Source organism: Seriola lalandi, unplaced genomic scaffold (assembly GCF_002814215.2).
Source record: "Seriola lalandi dorsalis isolate HSWRI2012SDOR001 ecotype SW California unplaced genomic scaffold, Sedor1 jcf7180002053753, whole genome shotgun sequence".
NCBI classification, from domain to species: domain Eukaryota; kingdom Metazoa; phylum Chordata; class Actinopteri; order Carangiformes; family Carangidae; genus Seriola; species Seriola lalandi.
In genome coordinates this window covers 232,072-251,589 of record NW_019524306.1, presented here as the reverse complement: position 1 = coordinate 251,589, position 19,518 = coordinate 232,072, and the positions used below count along the sequence as shown (strand labels likewise).

The window sequence follows — 19,518 nt, the reverse complement described above, 5'->3', positions numbered from 1 at the left end:
CTAGTGTCCACTTATGCCCTGTATTACCAGCATCGTACACAGGCTTACATTGTTTTCTAGCCATTGCATACTGCTTTATTTATTGTGTCATCGATGCTTTAAGCAAAGAAATCAACCGCTCTAATGAGCATTAACTGTACAGTTCAGATGATGAAAGAGAATACCTCCCAGTGAAGTGCCTTTGACAGTGGAAGGGAACAGCTTGATTTACACCAGGGTTAAAGAAAAAATATTTGAAATTTACAATTGACAAATCTGTACTGGCTGTTGTATTAATTTTACTCTAGCTGTATCTTTTCCTTGTAGATCTCCAACTTGAGAAATCCTGTAAAGAAGAGTCGAAGAGTTTTTTTTTTATTACCCACACTTTAATTTGAGAGATTATTTTGGAACAACATACAAAATAAACAATTAAAATAAATGTGTTGATTATTGTAAAAGAAACAGTTGTTAGGCCTTTAGTTAGGTTTAGATTCTTAATACCATCAGGGAGGCATGTGATCAGTTCTACGTTCACTCTGCAGCCTGACAGCCAGAGTCATAAAAACTTTCTTCAGTCACAAGAACAACAAGGAGTCCTACAACAGATGGTCTGGCCCCCACAAGGCCCTGATCTCAACATCATGGAGTCAGTCTGGGATTACATGAAGAGATGGAAGGCACTGAGCCTAAATCCACAGAAGAACTGTGCCAAGTTCCCCAAGATGCTTAGAACAACCTACCTGCCAAGAACCTTGGAAAACTGAAAGTGTATCCAGGAGAGCTGATGCTGTTTAAAAGGCAAAGGGTGGTCACACCAAATACTAATTTGATTTAGTTCATTTCTCTTTGCTGCACTTTGTATGAAATCAATTGATAAATAAAAACTATTCATGGAATGATTTTTGAGAGCATCCTCACTTCATTTTTAGTGCCTAGAACTTCTGCTCAGTAATGTGTGTGAGACCCTGAAGTTTGGATGAAAGAGGGAATTTTTAGTTTTCAGCAGTGTGTCTTAGATCGGAAAAGCAAATCAATAACGGCCTTGTACTTGAACAAATATAGAAATTGAACCATACAATTTGCATGACCTAAGATACCCTCATGATCTTAGAAAACAATGTTCTTTCTATTATAGTAACATGACTGTAGCTTTTAAGTGAGTTTTTCCTTAGCTTTCCCAAACAAATAGTTAGAAAACATGTTTTATCTTAATTCATAACAATGTCCATATCAAATTGTGAATGGCCAAAGACAGTAGATAAATCAGTCACTTCTTTTTTTAAATCAAGCTCATCCCATAAGATAATGAACATTACTATCTTAAAGTTTATTTTTGGTGTTTTTTAAATATGAGTCGCGTTTTCCCTCGTACAGTAGAGGTCCCAAACGGCTCCCATCTCATGAAACTATCCAGTAGCCGTTGACGGCTCTTTCGGTGACGGATCGAGTCCAGTATCACAATTTTCTTTTCCCCTTTTCATTTATTTTTTGGAAAAAAAGAAAAGGAGTGCAAGTAAGCTAAACACCTTCTTTTTCTATATACTACTATTCGTATCGAAGTTAGTGCGGTTTACTGTAAAGTGCCGTGTGTGTTTGACCATGCAGGAGGATAACGTTGCTTAGCTAGCTGGGTCCCTTGCTAGAAAGCTACGCGATAGCATAGCTAACCTCACTCTGCGGTACAACCTCGAGACAAGTCGGGACAAGACCAGGTCAGTGGCCGGAACATTTTGCATGTTTATGCAAACACCGAGCAGTTACAATTACATTGTGCCGAAATTATCACCACTATCATTGGACACAGAATTAACTCACCTGAGAGGATGTTTTGTGGGGGGATAGTCTTATTTTTTCGCTTGTTGTTGCTAGCCAACGTTAGGTGGTTGCCTAGCTCGTTAGCCCAGCTCGGCTAGCGTTTGTTTGCAAGGATAGACTTGAATCGCGTTGTGAATAACCACGTCTTGTTTTTCTTGCGATGATGTCCAATTAGTTAGTTTGTTGTTCAAATATCTGTTTACATTTGGTTGTTGACGATTTAAGACTGCACGTTGCTAATGATAGCGGATAAACGTTAGCCTTGAAGCTAGTCGCTCAAGCGCCGTTTGTGACACACTGACTGTCAAAACTGTTATTACTGTCGATTTATGGTTTTCTAAACAGCCATCTCTACTTTTTCCACGTTGCCAGTGTCTTTAAATGCTGGCTGTGTGATGGTTAGTTGGCTTTAATGCTACACAACCGGTCTGCGTTAACGTTAATATGTACCGGGCCTGTCTCCAGCGCCATTTTGTTTTGTTCTCCTAATAAAATCTTTTTTCTGCGTTGTCTTGTACCTCCTGCGAATGAGAGATAAGCTGCACTGTTTCATGAAAAGGTCTGGTCTCGATGTGTGCGTGTGTGATTCAAAACGTAGCCGTGAGCAGATGTGAACAGATGTAACAAAAATAAATGGTACCGCAAAATATTGAAAATGCATTATGAAACATCAACGCAGTCCCCCTCCCAGCGCCAACAGAGGCCCTGTGTTAGCCTGCTAGTCAGTTAGCACCACAATAAAGATGTCTTAGTCTGCAGCTAGTGGTTTATATATATTTAATGTCCTGGTTGCAATTGCTGCTTTCATATCACCTGATTTTACCTAAAGATGATCGTGTAGCTATAGCTGGTTAACGCCTTAGCATTATCATTAGCTTTCCAAGGCCCCTTTGTGGTGTACGTTGCTGCGGTTATAGTTTGGTAGTGTAGCTGCTGGCCCCCGTTAATCCCCATACAACATGTAGCTGATCAGCCATCCCACGACCTAATTTTCTAATCTCATCTGGCTGTTGAGGCACGGTGCGGTGCTGCTGCTTGGTAGTTATCCTGTGAAACAATTTCTTGTTTCGTGTTATTGAGTTTCCTCAGCTGTACGTGTAGTTCAGACACCATGCATGTTGTAATCATACGGATTGTCGGTGCGCAGTTTCTTTCACTTTGTGTCTTTTCAGAATTGTTTTGATTGTCGTTTCGTATTCATTCGTGTTTGGCTAAACGTAGTGCCACCACTGTATTCAGAATACTTGTTATTCAGATATACCGAGAGCTAATGGAGATTCCATGACTTCTCTGACTTTTCAGATATTGAAATATACATGGATCATTATGTTACAGAATGATGTAACATTGAGCTATTGCTTGAAGTGTTTGTTATGCTCTAAAATTGTTCTTCAAGTCAAGGACTATTTGGACTGGTCCACATCATTTCATTACTTCATTCAAAGCCAGTGAATGAAATGCCTAATTTTATTTGCAGCATAACAATCTTAGATGAATCATCTGAACTGATAATTGTGCTTAATGGGTGTTGGGTAGAGTGGGGGCAGCAATTCAACCTGCTGGATGCAACTAAATCATTCTGAATTGGACAGATGTCAGCGCAGTGTGTTTTATTGATGTGATGAGTTCAAGCTAAACGCCTGGCAGTTTCCATGGAGCCAATGCTGTCTCAAGGCAAGGCATAGAAGAAAATCATTTATAACGTGTTGCTATAGAAACCATGGTTCTGTTTTTTTCCTTTCTTTTGTACAGTGTTTCCTGTGATGAGGTGTTTAGTCATGCACTGTACTAGGGCCGCTCACACTGTCTGTGTAATGGCATAATGTTGAATCTGTCCTGGCTACAGTTCGTGTAAATGTTTTAAAAAGGATGTTTAAGTTATCCTCAGTACTGAAATACCTACACACCTGCCTGAAAAGCTGCATCAGAACCAGGATTTATTCAGTGGAAAGCTGCACAAATTTAGGTGCAACTGCCACGATCACCCTTTCTGACCACATTGAGCTTTCATTGCATGTCAGTGAGAATCATGTGATCAGGATGATGCAGCTGTAGGTAAACAGTGAGGTTGGGACAAATATATGGATGTGTGTAACAATAAGTCTTCCCCAAGTACCAAAATGGCCTTTAGGTAGTTGTTGCCTGTGGTTAACATATGTATTCTATGTATTTATTTGTTTAACAAGCTGTGTCATTAATTTGGAACAAGGATTTTCTAATAGATAAAAAATTTAGCAACTTTTTTTTCTCATGGAAGGGAAGGCACATCAACACATCTGACACATCCAATTCCAATGTTTAGATACCTAATATTTAGGAAGGAATAGCCAATCACCCTCATGAGTCAGACCCTTGTGATGCCACACAAAATAAATCTTTAGGCTAAAATATGTGATCAAAATTTCCTTAAACTTAACGAATATTTCAGTTGTGTTTCAGTTAATAAAATTTTTGCATTTCTCTAGCCACATTACTTCTTTTGGTGTAGAATCTGTAAATTGTTTGTAAAATTGTTGAACCTCTTGTCATTTGAGTTGTTATGCTGAAGAACCAGCCAGCCAAAAAGTTTTTACCAAATTGCCAAAAATTGTAAAAAAAAAAGAAAAAGAAAAAAGGGAAAAAAGGGGGGGGGGTTAAAGAAAATTCATTGGAGATAAATGTTTACAGTATGCTTGGAATTGGTCGTCAGCTTTTCCCCCACATTTTTCTTGCAAATTTACGTTATAAAAGTGCACAATGTATAAAAAAGGAAAGTTGTCCAGTGTAGTTGGTGCAAATGTGATTTCCTGGTGCACAAGGAAAAAAGCTCAGTTGATTTATATATTTGTTGAAATTCTGGAATATTTCTGTTTTGAGACAAATGATGAAAATTTGTCAGTAAAACTTCAGAAAATGTTTTCTGTGAGGATCAGCATTAGTCTTACTAGTTGGCACATGGGATTCGTGTGTCTGTGACAAGTGAGGCTGCCACACCTGAGTAGAAGCAGAAACCGGTATAGATCCTTTATAAATGATTTTGTCCTTTTTATGAGTATGTTTTCCCCAGCATAGGTGGTATGTATTGTGTATGACTGTCTTGCAGTACATCATGTTTCCCAGAACTGCCTGTGTTGTGATGGTGTTTCTTCTTCAATTTCTTCAACTTTTTTAATTTATATAGCACCAAATCACAACAGAAGTTATCACAAGAGACTTTTCAAATGGAGTAGGTCTACACCGTACTCTTTATAATATTATTTACAGAGACCCAAAAAATTCCCACCATGAGCAAGCTTCTATGGATAACATTTTTTAATGTCATATTGTAATTTACTCCAAGTGCTTAATTATACCACACAGCCAAAAGAATCACTGCTGTAATCAAATCCTGTGCTCAGTTTATTTGTGATACGGTTTGTTGTTCTGAATGCATGTTTGTAAAACCAGCATTTTTATTGTCACCTTCTGTATATACATAGTGTCAAATCTCTCTCTTTCTCTCCCAGTCTCAGGGCTCACCATACTCAATGAGCGGACAGCGCAATGTCAGAGCGCTCTGGGCAAACTGCAAAGGGGAAGGAAGGCAAAACCAAGTATGCGTCTCTCAACCTGTTTGATACATACAAAGGAAAGAGCCTTGAAACACAAAAGCCTGTTGGTGAGTATCTTGGGTCTGTCATGTCCAAGCTTTCATTGTCACAATGTACAGTACATCCAGTGTACTGGATCAGCTTTTCAGTATTTCTACCCAGGGTATTAGTTTTCAGAATTGCTTGCCTTTCAGGCTCTGTTAAATTTTTGCCAGATGGTTTTGTTTTGCCACTAAGTATGTACAACTTGTTCTGTAATTGATCAGATGTAGCCTAGAGAAACGGATCTGCTTGGTCACAGTTGGATTTATCCATTGGTGTTGTGATTAAAAGTTCTTAGCTGTGCTGTGTTGTCTCCTGCCCACAAGTGCTGCAACTTTGATGCATTAGCCTACTGTGTCCCTAATAGCTCTGGTGTTGATTTCCAATACAGGAAGTGCATGATGTGCTGTATCCTTCAACTGCCTGCCAACCTGTTTTTGCTGATACTGCTAATATTATTCAGGGATGTTTACCACCGTTACTTGTAGGCCTTTACACCTGTCACTTAGAGAAAGAAAACATTGTTTGTATAGCCATATAGAAAGAAATTATGCAGGGCTTAGCGGGTGAATGGGTCTAGAGTCTTGACATGTCAGCTGAGCATCAGAGCCACTGAGCCTGACCTGAGACAGAGGCTTACTTGTGGACGCTGTTTGACTTCTTTGCTGAGTCCCCAGTCTATGTTTTATTCAGAAGCTCCCCACTAGATCTAAGCAGCTGTCCCCATTTCCAAACTACAGATTTCCCCCTCCTACATAGTGAAGCCATGCACTACTGTGGTTTCTCTGAGCCTCAAGAAAACAAATGAGGGATTGATATTCAGCACAGCTTCACTTTTAGGAATCAGGCTTTTCCGTGCTTCTTTGAACATCAATATCCTAACATTTCTCTATAAACCGTAATTGAAGTGGGTTTGCTGAATGTTTTTAAGAACATCTAGAAGCCTTTTCTGAATCAGCATTCATCGGAATCATCAGAGTGAAACGAACAATCCTCTAGCTTTGTTGGTTGTTCAGCATCCTAATTGTATATCCAGTGAAGCAAGCAGCAAATGTCATCCCTGTCATCTAGTCATTCCTTGCACCCAGTAGATTTCACTTGTGTCAGGTTTCAGTGGTCCATCTGTGTTAATGACCTCCTTTCTCTTCCACATATCAGTTCCCCCCCGCCATGGCCTGCAGTCTCTTGGTAAAGTTGCCTCCGCAAGGCGTATGCCACCCCCTGCCAACCTGCCCAGTCTGAAGGCAGAGAACAAAGGCAACGACCCAAACGTCTCGCTCGTTCCCAAAGACGGCACAGGATGGGCAAGCAAACAGGAACCAGCAGACCCAAAGAGGTAAGTAGGTCCGGTCTAACATGCCTTAGTTTTACACTTGCACTTCAACATCGTTTTTCTTTTTTTGTTGCTCGTTGCTGTTGTCGGCTTCTCCTTTTTTCTAATATCAGTCTCCCCGGTTTGTGACTTAAAAAAAAAAAAAAAAAATTCAGTACCGATGCATTGTCAGCACCGCAGCCGGAATCGCAGCAGCCTGTGGCTTCACAGATACCTGCACCGACCCGCCCGAGAACCCCGCCAGCTTCAGAGGTACCAACAGCCACAGTAAGATAAAAGCAAAATCATACTCTCCATTAATAATGTGCTAGAAGCTTTATAGCAGCCATAGTTGGCATGTATCTTATAGTTTTTGTCTTTTGTTTGTGCCCCCCATCCCTCCCTCTCAGGCTCTGGCCCCAGCTTCAACCCAGGCCGTAGGGGCAAGGTCCTGGGCACAGGCCAGTGTTACACATGGAACACAAGGGGATGGTGAGTCTTCCTTTTTGTATATCATTCATACATTTCTTGGGATTGACCTTTTTGTTTCACACGTGCCCATCTCTGAAAATCATTCTCTCCACTTCTTCCCCTTTCTTTGCAGGTGGAAAGGGATCAAACCTACCGTCGCCATTCTCTCGCGAGGAATTTCCCACCCTGCAGGCGGCTGGCGACCAGGACAAAGCTGGCAAAGAACAGGGCACTGCAGATCAGTGGTATGGGCCCGGACCAAGCCTCCGCCCCCAGAGTGAGTGATGCCCACTTAGTCTCCAATAATTGATCAGCTAGTCTTCTAATTAAGTCAGTGGTGGTGAGAAAACTTCTCAGAAAGATTGTTTTTAAGAGTGCTTTTTGTAGTTAAATTATTTAGTATGTTACAGACTACAGATTCCCATTAATTATTGATTTGTTTTGTATTGTTTCAAATACACAATAAGAGTAGATAATGTGTACATATTATTGTTTTCTTTATGCTTTTATTGGTTTGAAAAATTGTTTCCCATTTATCAGCTTAAAATGATATTACAAAACTTGAATCCATTTATGTTATGAAAGACTTCAGACATTGATCTTAGTTGCAAGGATGTGCTATCTCTTTGAAGTAATGGCTTTGTATCTCTGAACTTAATCTACCATACTGACACCTCTGTCCTTTTGTGTTTGGCGATCTCAGACGTTACAAGTTGGCGGGACGGTGGGGGCCGAGCCCTGGCGCCCACCCTGTCTGGGGAGGGGGCAGCGGAGGGTGGCACTGGTGGGACTATGGTGATGGATGGGGCAGCTGGGGTCCCCCCTCCAAACTCCCAGACCCACGGGCCACCTAGAAACCCTCCTGCAGGCGGCACCGCCTTGCCTCTGCCCCAGCCCCCTGTGGGTCCTGGGTTCCCCCAATACCGAGGGATCATGCCTCCATTCGTAAGTTTCCTCTTGCTTTTCTCTCCGATTCTCCTCCAAATACAAAAAGAATTGGTATCTGAATCTGATCTGGTTTTTCTTTCCAGATGTATCCTCCCTATCTGCCCTTCCCGGGCCCCTATGGCCCTCAAGGGCCCTACAGGTACCCGCCACCTGGGGAAGGGCCTGCTCCAAGGTATGTTCTTAGCTAAAATCAGTTGTGAAACAGGTATTGTGCTACTTCTTGATATGTTATCTACCTGCTCTTTTCTTCAGAGCGGAAAAACGCACTGAGATTGAGCCGTAATATAATTTGTCAAAATTGCATGGGCTTTGAGGGTTCACAATTCATCTTATTTTCTAAGAGGCCATGCCTTTTGGGACCTTCAACATATCGCATATCAAAAAACATCTTCCCCTCTTTCAGGTTCTCTCGTGGCCAGGGTGGTCCTGACAGCAGGCCTCAGGGTGGCCCACGTGATGCAGGTGGAGAGATGGTGAAAAGACCCTCTATCCTAAAGCAGGACGACCTAAAGGAGCTAGACGAGCTGGACCACGACGGAGACGAGGGCTGGGCAGGTCAGAAGATGCTCATTCACAGATACACGACCAACATAAAACTAGGCTTGGCTATCAACATTCTGTACACAATTGGGACCAGTTCCAAATATTTAAAAACCAGTGTTATCTAATCAACATCTTGCTTCACATTGCAGAAAAACTAAGGAGGGAAAATGAAAAATATCTCATGATAAAAGCTTTAGAGAACGGATCTACACTGATCCGAAACTATAGAAATAAGTAAAATCTCTGATTACAGATTATCTTTGTAAAGTACTTAACACAACAGAATTAGGAAAAAAGGAATGACATTAGACTAGATAAGTTGTGGTTTAATATATGTGGCATTTAAATGGAACGAACACTCCATTTTTGCTTTTCGGTTAATTTAGAGCACAGCTATAATGAGCTTGCACTGCAGAGGCTTTCATTTTTGTTGTACATGTTCTTATACATGGGAGCGTTCAGCGTCCCATCAAAGTAGCCCTAATGCGTTGCTTATGCTGCTAAATGATTGAGGAGGTGATGACATACTGGTAGTGAGTGCGATTGATGCTTTCTAATGTTGCCAGTGTTTCTGCATATCATATTTCCTGCTGACTCAAGCAGAGGGGTTCCAGTCACTACAGCTCATAAGAGAGAGGGGGGAGAAGTAGAGTTGAGGATTGGGTTTATTGAAGTGAAGGATGATGAATAATCATTCAAATGCACTGAATGGATGTTTGGTACAAACATGGTTCTCATGTTTTTTTGCATTAACAGGGGCTCATGAGGAGATTGATTATTCCGCCAAGCTGAAGTTCAGTGATGATGAAGGAGAGGAAGAGGTGGAAGAGGAGGGAACCGAGAGCATAAATGACTCACGGTATGTGGTATAATCAGTGTGTGTAAACTATTAAAGAAAATTTGGTTTAAATGTGACAATACTAGCTATACTTTTTTTTATAAAAGGATGTTTTCTCTTCCTCAGTGAGCAGCAGAGGTCCCAGGATGCCCCACCTGCAACCTCTCGTTCTCGAGCCTCGGACAGCGGGGGAGACACCCGCCGCACCCCTCCCTCTAATGCTGACAATGGCCCCCAACCTCCCTCCAGCAAGCCAGGATGGGCCGAGGAGGGAGGCAGTGGTTGGAGCGGCCAGGGAGCATCATCAAACTACCAGGTAGTGTGCTGAACAGCAACAAAAAGGTGTGTTGCTCAGACAGGTCAGACTCGAGCTGTGTAAAGAAGATGTAGAGTCTTTTCAACACTGGACAGTTTGTGCACACTGTTAAGGAAAGACTTATTTGTGGGCAGATGTGTTAGTTTGTGTGTGTGTGTGTGTTTTTGTCAGTTTAGATTATTAAGATGGAGCATGGCTAACTGTGTCTGCCTGTATACAGGGGCGCAGGCCTGGATTGGGTGGTCCCCGGGAGCAGCCCTCCCCCCCACCTGGGCCGCTCCTCGGACAAGGGCCTTACTCCTTTTACCGACAGGTAGACATCTGGTTAGGGCCTCATAGACAAATCATTTCTATCATTATCCCATCCACCGCCCACAAGTCTTATAGATAAGTCATCTTTAGGTTTAAGTTCGCTTTTTACCTCTTGAGTTTTAACCCAGTTGGCGTAATCATTTGTACATTTTTCTCAACAAGATTGCAATGACGTCATCTAGTCTAAAGTTAAAACTGTGCACTGGAGCATCATATATAATTTCTAACTGTTTAGGACCGGCCACACAACCAGGCTGCCTCGCTAGGCCCTGGAAAACCTGGCTCCACCCAGCATCAGCCAGCAGCTGGAGGCCCTACCCCTGCTTCCCAAACGGGCGTGCTGGTCCATGGGGCCCAGGGGGCCCAGGGGGATGACGAGGATGAGACTTGGCGTCAGCGCAGGAAGCAGTCCTCCACTGAGATCTCTGCTGCTGTGGAACGAGCCCGTCGCCGCCGTGAGGAGGAAGAACGTAGGATGGAGGAGGAGAGACGAGCAGCCTGTGCTGAGAAGCTAAAGAGGCTGGATGAGAAACAGCAACAGCAGCAAGGCAGCAACACAGGAGGGGGTGGTAGCAGCAGTAAAAGCCCCAGCCTTGATGGAAACTCTACAGCTGCCACAGCAGGCAGTCCGAGTCCATCTATTTCAGCCTCTGCCTCCTCCCCAAACATCAGCCAGCCCCCATCTCCCTGTGTGGACCCGGAGGAGCCTCCAGTGCTGGTTGTCCAGCCAGGGCCCAGTCCTGGAGTCAGTGATAGACAGCGAGCCAGCAGCAACAGCAGCTATGACTCCAGTGCAGGTGAGTTTCGTGGATCATGTGATTAGTGATGACTAGTCTCAATCATTTGATCACTAAAATGTGATTTGGCTTTGTCAGCACTTGATATGCTTAATGAAGATGCTCAAATAAAGCTTCTCCCTCTATATCATGCCCCCTGATTAAACCTCATAACTTTCTTTCTTGATTTAGATGCCCAACAGTGTCCTCAGCCAGCTGTGTCACAGCCACAACAGCCCACGCTGGACGTACCTTTACCGGTAGAGAGTAAGGAAGAGACCATGGGTGGTCCTCACATTCGTGCAGGAAGTGGAAATGAAAGAGGAGTTGAGCCAGTGAAGATTGAGAATATCGGAGGAGCGGCAGGTCGTCAAGTCAGTGGTCCTCCTGGTCAAGGTTACTCAAAGTACCAGAAATCTCTTCCACCTCGCTTTCAGAGGCAGCAGCAGGTAAGGATTTGTTCTTGTCTGATGTCTTATGTACAGCTATTGCTTAAATAGTTGTTGAATTAGTTTGGCTCTTTGAGAGTTTTATTCAGAGACAAAAATAACCACCCCATTTTCCATAAGTAGCTATGTACTTGGCCCCCATGCTGCCATGACACATCCTGAACTCTGTTTTCCCTGTCACATTTATTTCTCTTTAGGAGCAGCTCCTGAAGCAGCAGCAGCAGTGGCAGCAGCAACAGCAGCAGCAGCACAGTCAGGCATCACAAAGCCAGCTGTCCCCTCAGCCCCAGCCCCCACAGGGTCCTTCACCAGGTTCAACACCCCAGCCTGGACCAGGACCCAAGCAGGGTGGGCCCCTGTATCAGCCCAGCAATATGGTTCGACCTCCACCCCTGCCAATGAATTTTGACCCTCGCTGGATGATGATGCCCTACATGGACCCTCGCATGATGCAGGGCCGGCCTCCACCCATGGACTACTATTCAGCTGGCATGCACCCGTCTGGTGAGTGGAACAGTGACATTATAAATGAGATCTGATGGAGTACTTTGAAGATGAGTAATTCAAAAGCTCAGGGATTAAATAATTACATAAACAGTTCTGACATATTACAGAACATAGTTCGGATGTTAATGTAAGGTGGGCCAATGCAGTAGCTTATAGACCAGGGAGTGATTAATATGTAGTCACACTGTTGACCGAAGTCAACAATTTCTTGTTTTTGCCCAGAATTAAACACCAAACATATTATATGTAAAGATATCTGTTTAGATATTTTCTTTAGTGTTGTCAATCACTTGGAAGGCATTGGATAAAAGCATATGCCAAGTTAGTAAATGTAAATGTTAAGTGACAACCTTCACTATCACAGGGCTCATTGGGCGTGAGCGATCTGATTCTGGGGGATCTGGTTCAGACCCCTTTGACAGGCAGCAGCAGCAGCAGCATCCAGGGCACCCTCACCGTGGGACCCCCCCTATGGATCCAAAGCTGGCATGGGGGCCGGAGGTATTCCCTGGCGGAGGGGAGGGTCGTGGGCTTACTTCCCCACTGAGGCAGAAGCAGGCATTGGAGGATGATGATGTGGCCAAAGGGCCCAGGTACGGATGCACAAGTCACTTTTGTATACTCAAGGTGTTTAAAAAGTTTTTTGTAGTCGGTCTTTTTAAATTTTACATTTAGTTTCTCCTTTTGTTTTCTACTTTTTTGTGCTTGTAACATCTTATTAGTAGTAATTTAGTAATTACCTTTTAGTAATGATTTGATACATTATTTTATATACTTTCCCCGACTTTTTTGTCTTAGGAGTGATACTCCTCCACACCGCATACGAGAGGGTGGATTGGGACCCATCCAGCAGCCCAGCTCCAGCTCTGGAACGTCCAATCAGACCCCTCCTCCTGTTGGTGCTCAAGTCGGGGCCCAGGGAGGAAGCCACCACCCTCATCACTACATGGGTGGGCGGGGCAACTACAGCAACTTCCCTGACCAGGGTGCGAGGATGCCCCCCCATCAGCAGCAGCAGAGGGCAAGTGAGAGGGGAAACCAACCACATAGCTTCAGCCACCAGGATGAAGGGCAGCCCCGAGGATCTCAGCAGGGCCAGATATGGGGAGCCCCACACCCACACTACGATCGCAACGGTCGTGCAGACCTTCCCCCCGTTGAGAGCAACTCTCACCTCCACCACCATCACAGCCACCACCCTCAACAGCCTCACTTCCCTCTCCACCCCCATAAGCCAGAGAACAACCGTGACAGGGTTGTTGAGGCTCCTGCTAAGAAGACCGATTCCTCCCCCCCTCTCCACCAACCTTCCCTCTCATCTTCCTGCTCTTCCTCCTCTTCCTCTTCTTCTGCAAGGGAAGATGGGAGTGTCAAAGTTGCCCTGCATCATCACCCATCTCAGAGAGAGGGTGAAGCTGGTATCGGGCACAGTCTTGGTGAAAGAGGCAACAGTGGTAATGCCAGCAGTAGTAGTCATGTGAAACAGGAGAAAACAGGCCCAGGATATGCTCCCCATTCCTCCATGACCTCTAGCCCACCTCCCTCTCAGCATGGCAGTCATACTCAGCCGCAGCAGCAGCATCCCCATCCTAAATCAAACCAAAGAGGGGGACGGGAACATAAGACAGAAACCCAGTGGGGCCCACGGCCTGGCAGCAGCAGTATGAGTGGGGGGTCCTCTCATGGCAGGAGGGCCAACAATACAGGAGGTGGGAACAACTGCCGTGGAGGGGAAGACTCCTCCAACATTTCATCGGACCACAAATCCTCCAACCAGACAGGAGGCAGCAATGCCAACAAGAGGGCTGGCCCCATCAAGAAGCCAGTGCTGAAAGAGATGAAGAGAGAGGGTGGGGAAGTTGATGGAGGAGAAAAAACAAACCCAGGCTTTGGGAAAGAGAAAGAGCAAGATGGTGGACAACCAGCCTCCATGAAGCAGGAAGGCTCCTCCATCTCCCAGAACACATCAACTACATCTAAAGATGAGCCTGCCCAGACAGCCAAACCCAGAAATGGAGGAAAAGAACGATCCTCAGGAGGAGGTGGGGCAGGGTCAGGTAGAGGGCCCAAAGATGTAGACACCACGTCCTCAGGATTTTCAGGGTCCTCTAGAAGGGACAGAGACCGCTCCTTTGAAAGAGGAGGCGGCACCTCCCACCACCATGGAGTCCCTGCCAAAGGCAGCAGAGCCAGTCGCGGACGAGGGGGAGAGTTCTACGGGCGTGGGCGTGGTTACCGGGGCACCTACACATCCAGCGCTGGGCCCACTGGTGGCAGTCGGGGCAGAATGGGTGGCAGGAGTGGCAGAGACTACAGATCATCTGTAGGTAGTGGTGGCCACCACCAGGAGTCTAAAGGTGAGGGGACTGGTGGCAGGCATGGTCAGGATCGGTCCCAGCATAACCCAGCCAGGGCCAGGAACCGAAGTGAAACCCGCAGTGAGGGTTCAGAGTATGAGGAAATCCCCAAGAGACGGAGGGAGAGAGGTTCAGAGACTGGCAGTGAGAGTGGTGCAAGTGACCTTGGTCACTCAGACAAGGAAGACAACCAGAAATCTAACACCAAGAATGGCTCTGATAACGCCAACACCACTGGCACCATGTCATCTGCACCACCCAGAGGTTCCCAGGCCCGGGTCTTCACCCCCAGAGGTGTGCCCTCTAGGAGGGGCAGGGGTGGAGGTAGTGGAGGCGGAAATATCTACAGGAGTAGTGGGAATGTTGGAGGAATACCCGGGGGACACCGGGCTGGACCCAGCTCAGGCTCCCATGGTGGGTCTTCCAAGTCATCAGCCTCATCCCGGAAACAGCAAGGCCCACCACAAACCTCTGGGCCCAAAGACCTGGGCCGAGGAGGAAATGGTGGCGAGAAAAAGGACAAGATAGCTGATGCAAGCCAAGTCCAAATTCAGGGGACCAATCCCCCTCAGCCACCTTTACCTGCCTCAACTCCTGCCACTCTAAGTTCCACTGAAAATGGAGGGGTTGTGACCCAGCAAGCTTCAACCAACCCTACGTCAAACTCTGGAGGGCCGAATGCGCTCCCTCTTCCTGCTAACCGTGGGTTCCCTCCCAGTGGATTTGAGCGACCCCCTAGACGTCGCCGTCACGGGCGTTCCCAGCACCAACAGGACAAGCCGCCCCGCTTCCGGAGATTGAAGGAGCGAGAGAATGCTGCGCGAATCAACGGAGGGGTCGGGGTCATTGGGGGAGGAAGACCTTCCTCTCCTTCCCTGAATTCAGTTCAGGACAGTAACGGAGCCCCCATCTCTGCTCCCATGACGGGCAATGGCCAAAATGCTAATCACAACGCCACACTAACCACCAACAATAACAGTGGAGGAGGTCATAATGCAAACAGTCACCACCATCACCACTACAACCAGGGCAATGCTGGGCCAACCCACCCGCAGCACCACCACAGCCATGGAGCAAAGTCCCCTGATTTCACCAACCAGAACTCAGACCAGGCCAACGAGGAGTGGGAGACTGCCTCTGAGAGCAGCGACTTCACAGAGTTCAGAGACAGGGAGGGAGGAGGAGGGAAGTCATATTCTTCTCACCATCACCACCACCTGGGAAGGGGTGGAGGGGGCAGCGGAGGTGGAGGTGTCGTCGAGCGGGAAATGACAGGAAAAGAGCCCTCAGCAAATAAGAGAAGCTTCTCAAGCCAGCGTCCTGGCATGGAGCGACAGAACCGGAGGGTCAACGCTGGAGGAGCTGGAGGCGGAGGGGGAGGCAGAGGCCCACGTGGCCCACCTGGTGGTGGTTCTGGTGGGCCTGGTAACGGAGGTGGCAACCGTGGGGAGAAGCGTGGCAACTGGCCCTCTCCAAAAAATAGGAAATGATGGAATAAATCGAAACATTTCAGATGTACCCCACCCACATTAAAACCCACCCTCTTACATCTTAATCCCTTTTGATCATTATTTCATGGCTTATCTATTGGCATCCTTAAACATATTAGTGCATTGTACAGTATATGGAGATGGTATTCACATTCACTTTAGCTGCCCCCCCCCCCACCCCCTCACCTCACCTCTATCCCTTTTGCATCAATCAACTATCTACCGTCCGTTATTGTAAATTTCTCCATTTGTTCCGTCTTGCTCTCCGTTCAGTTGTGCCCCCCCCCCCCCAAATTTTACCATTTTACCTGCCCTTAAGAGTCTCACCCCAGTTGGATTTGAAAAGCATGTGGTTCTGAAATGGAGGTGCACGTCGTTTTGACAGAAGACATTCACACAGATCTCCACACACACCCGCATATACAAGCACAAATATGACATCTTTAAAAAACACATGGAACACATGCAGTCATGTGGGTGCAAAAACAAAATGTGGGATTAAATTGGCAAAAATGTTTGGATTGGGCTAATTTTTATATTTATGTACCTGTGTGTATTTCTACCACACTTTGGCCTTGGGTGGTATTCAGTAGTGCAGTTCTGCATTACTTCCCTCACAAAGGGAAAGAGTGCAGCTTCATCTGTTAACGAGAACAATGTACCATAAGATGTTTTGTTTCTGTCTTTTGGCCTCGTGTCAGTTGAGTTTCAACCTCTGACAAATTGTAGGGGTGTGTGCTTTTTCTTCTACAAAGCAGGTCATTAAAATACCTTTTTACTAAATTCCCCAATTACCCCTTTCGCTGACTTTTTGGTCTCCTGCAAAGTATGTCTGATTACTGTGATAAGACCCATTGAAGTACTACTGCTCAGTGCTCACCTACACTTGCATTGATTTGTCTTTAATATCAATGTCTCTGCTGCTTGTTCAGATAGACGGTGTGATTTTTTTAATTTTTTTTCCCCAAGTTGTTGACCTGCTCTGACATTTCATTAGCTGTTATTGGTCGGTCCTTTTTAGGAAATACAGGCTTTTTTTGAGCCTCATCGTAGCATCCTCTTCACCTGCAGAATTTCTGCACATTGCAAAAATCAAAGTTTCCCCAAGGACAGTAGTTTTACTTTTTTTCATTCATGAGTTTTGTTTACCCTATGAAGACTGTATTAATAGCGTGATGGCTTTACTTTAACAACCATTATTTCCTCAGTAACTTCCATTTTTATGGAAACACTTTTTTTCTCCCTCAAGGTGAAATATCTGTCGATCTTGTAAGGGGAAAACGAGTTAAATAAAAATGTAGGTCATGATAGAATAAAGACAAAAATGGTTGACTTTCATAAAATTGTTTATGCTTCAGTAGATAATTGAACATGTTCTAATAAGCACTCCTTTAGTATAACAAAAGTCCATGGTTGCTGTTTTTTTCCTCTTTTTTGTGTTAATGTTTTTGGGCAAGTTACATGTGATGCAACAGGACAGGTACTCTGTCTGGGCCCAGAGTACAGAGCTAAGCTGAGTATTGTACTATTACACCCCCCTCTGCTCGTGCTGCGATGCACTCTCTGTGCTTTAGTGGAGACTCCTCACACCAAGGAGGACTACTACCAAGAGCTCCTTGTCTGAGGAAGTATTTTTCAAAGTACGTGTTCTCAGGATGGCTGTTTTCAGTACACGATGGCAACCAGTAGCTCAGACTAATTGAATTAAGGACAATGCTGAAAGGGTGACAAAGTGTCACGCAAGTCGCCTTTCTGCAGTTCACCACACGGTTTTCCAAGAAATAATGCTGACCTGGAGTGTTGGGGAAATATTGGATTGATGTAGGATTACACTTGTAAACATAGTTTGCATCACACATAAAAGACATAAAATGGCAAAATGACCGGAGACAGCATCCAAGGTGAACTAAAATGATATTTTCATCTGTATCAATTCTGTCACTGCTGTAAGTTGGGGTTTGTTTGTTTATTGACAACAGTTTGGAGATTGTCTCTGGGATGTTGTGAGTAGGGCATTTGATGATTTGTGTATGTGTGTGCGCGTGTCTGTGTGTATGTGTGTGGCATGTGTGCGTTTTCCGGTGTCTCTGTAATTACTCGGGAAGGGGTGGGGACCAGAGGGTTAACATGAATGGCAAGCACTTTCTGCCTTGTTTGCCCACACTTTATTTAACCAATATTATTAAGACAGTTCTGCTGTTTCTTAAATACATCCACATATATACATTCAGCTGTGTGTATATGTTCATTATATAAATGAAGGACATGCAGTGGAGAACTTCACCAGTTTTTTGTGTAATTTAAGCATACATTCTTCAGCAGGCAAGTGAAGTTGGACATATTTTAATTTTCACTATGACTTGTTCTAAGCATGAACACACACCCATGGGTGCAGCTTGCCTTGCTTGTTGCTGGTTTATACATTGATAGCTGTACACTTAACACTGGCTCAAAGAGTCCTTCATCCCTCCTTAACTCTTAATGTTGATGTGCGCATTATTGTATGTACCCATGTTACAAGAAAACAAAAGTAGTGTATTCCAGAAAAATTACTCAAAGATTGTACTTTGTTTCCAGCATTACCAAGGTACCTGGAGTGGTTCAAACTGTTTTTAGCATTTATGGTTTTATTAATGGAACCGTAATATACACACATGTATGTATATTGGTATGTATCTAAGTTTTGTCTACCCCAACTTACATTCCCACAAACAAATGTTGCCATTTTTAGTTCAAGGGAGCAATGTACAAGCAGAGAAGTGTCTTATTATAATAAAGTTATACAGAGAAGGCAAAGTTAAATAAACTACTTTTGATTTAATGGAAAATGTAAATTGCGTGTCTCATTCTTCTCCTGTCGATGAAGTGGAATACTTTGAAAATCTTAATCCAGGCAAAACACGTTTATCACTGCACACGTTTTGACATGTCATAGCAGGAAAGGTACAGGTTTAACTAATAACAGTGACGATTTAACTCAGTGTAGGAGTGTCCATAAACCATACCAGTGAGCTGGAGTCATACTGGCACAGCAACATGTAATGCAGCTAAAATGAATGCCATTAGTTAAACCTATGTTTGACAGTGTTCTCCATTAATGGAAACTATTGAACTTCCTCACAATTATATTTTCAAGTTAACACAACAGGGTTGCAATTAATAATTATTTTCATATTTGATTAAGCTGCTGATTATTTTCTCTATTGGTGTTCTAAAAATATTCAGATTTATGTCATGTAGGACATATAAAACCAGCAAATACTCAAATTTCAGAAGCTGGAACAAGCAAATTGACTTTTTGCATGAAAAATGACAAGAATAATGGAGGAAGTATTCAGATCTTTTACTTACATAGAAGTACTAATACCAATACTTCATGACAGTTAAAGTCCTATACTGAAAATCCTACCTAAGTAAAAGCATGTAAGTATAATAAGGAAAAATGATCATAGATTAATTTTCTGAATGGTAATATAAATATAATTGATTGATTGATTTGATTGTTTGTAAACAATGGTGGGGAATGCAAATCACAATTTACAGAGAGTTCACAGTGACACTAAGCATGTTTTGCCTGAACAAGTACCATTTCCAAACCTCAAAACTTTTGGAAATGAATTAAAATCATTGAAATCATTAAAATCATTAAAATCATTAAAATAAAAGTAGTACATCCTCACTTATGAGAAGCTGCAACCAAAAAAACGTATGGCATTTTGCATTGACTTGATTATTAAAAAAGTTATGAATTAAATTTCTGTCAATCAACTAATCATTCAGCTTGTATATAC

The 19,518-nt window shown here is 44.1% G+C and overlaps 1 protein-coding gene across 5 annotated transcripts; it reads left to right on the top strand.

Annotated features, from left to right (window-relative positions):
• Window positions 1-1,356: 1,356 nt before the first annotated feature.
• On the top strand, window positions 1,357-18,555 carry prrc2a (proline-rich coiled-coil 2A). Of its 5 annotated transcripts, XM_087172782.1 has the most exons (18): window positions 1,405-1,495; window positions 1,588-1,694; window positions 5,283-5,434; window positions 6,567-6,744; window positions 6,897-7,008; window positions 7,131-7,212; window positions 7,325-7,468; window positions 7,895-8,136; window positions 8,223-8,311; window positions 8,543-8,694; window positions 9,439-9,541; window positions 9,647-9,836; window positions 10,057-10,149; window positions 10,384-10,945; window positions 11,117-11,373; window positions 11,571-11,877; window positions 12,245-12,473; window positions 12,679-18,555. In XM_087172782.1, the coding sequence occupies exons 3-18, from the start codon at window positions 5,320-5,322 to the stop codon at window positions 15,725-15,727; spliced, it is 5,904 nt and encodes a 1,967-aa protein (XP_087028908.1). In that variant the 5' UTR covers window positions 1,405-1,495; window positions 1,588-1,694; window positions 5,283-5,319; the 3' UTR covers window positions 15,728-18,555. The 5 variants fall into 5 exon arrangements, with proteins under 5 accessions (XP_087028909.1, XP_087028907.1, XP_087028910.1 ...); XM_087172783.1 differs by lacking the exon at window positions 1,588-1,694 and having other exon boundaries at window positions 1,357-1,495; window positions 6,897-6,993; XM_087172781.1 differs by lacking the exon at window positions 1,588-1,694 and having other exon boundaries at window positions 1,357-1,495.
• The last annotated feature ends 963 nt before the right edge of the window (window positions 18,556-19,518 follow it).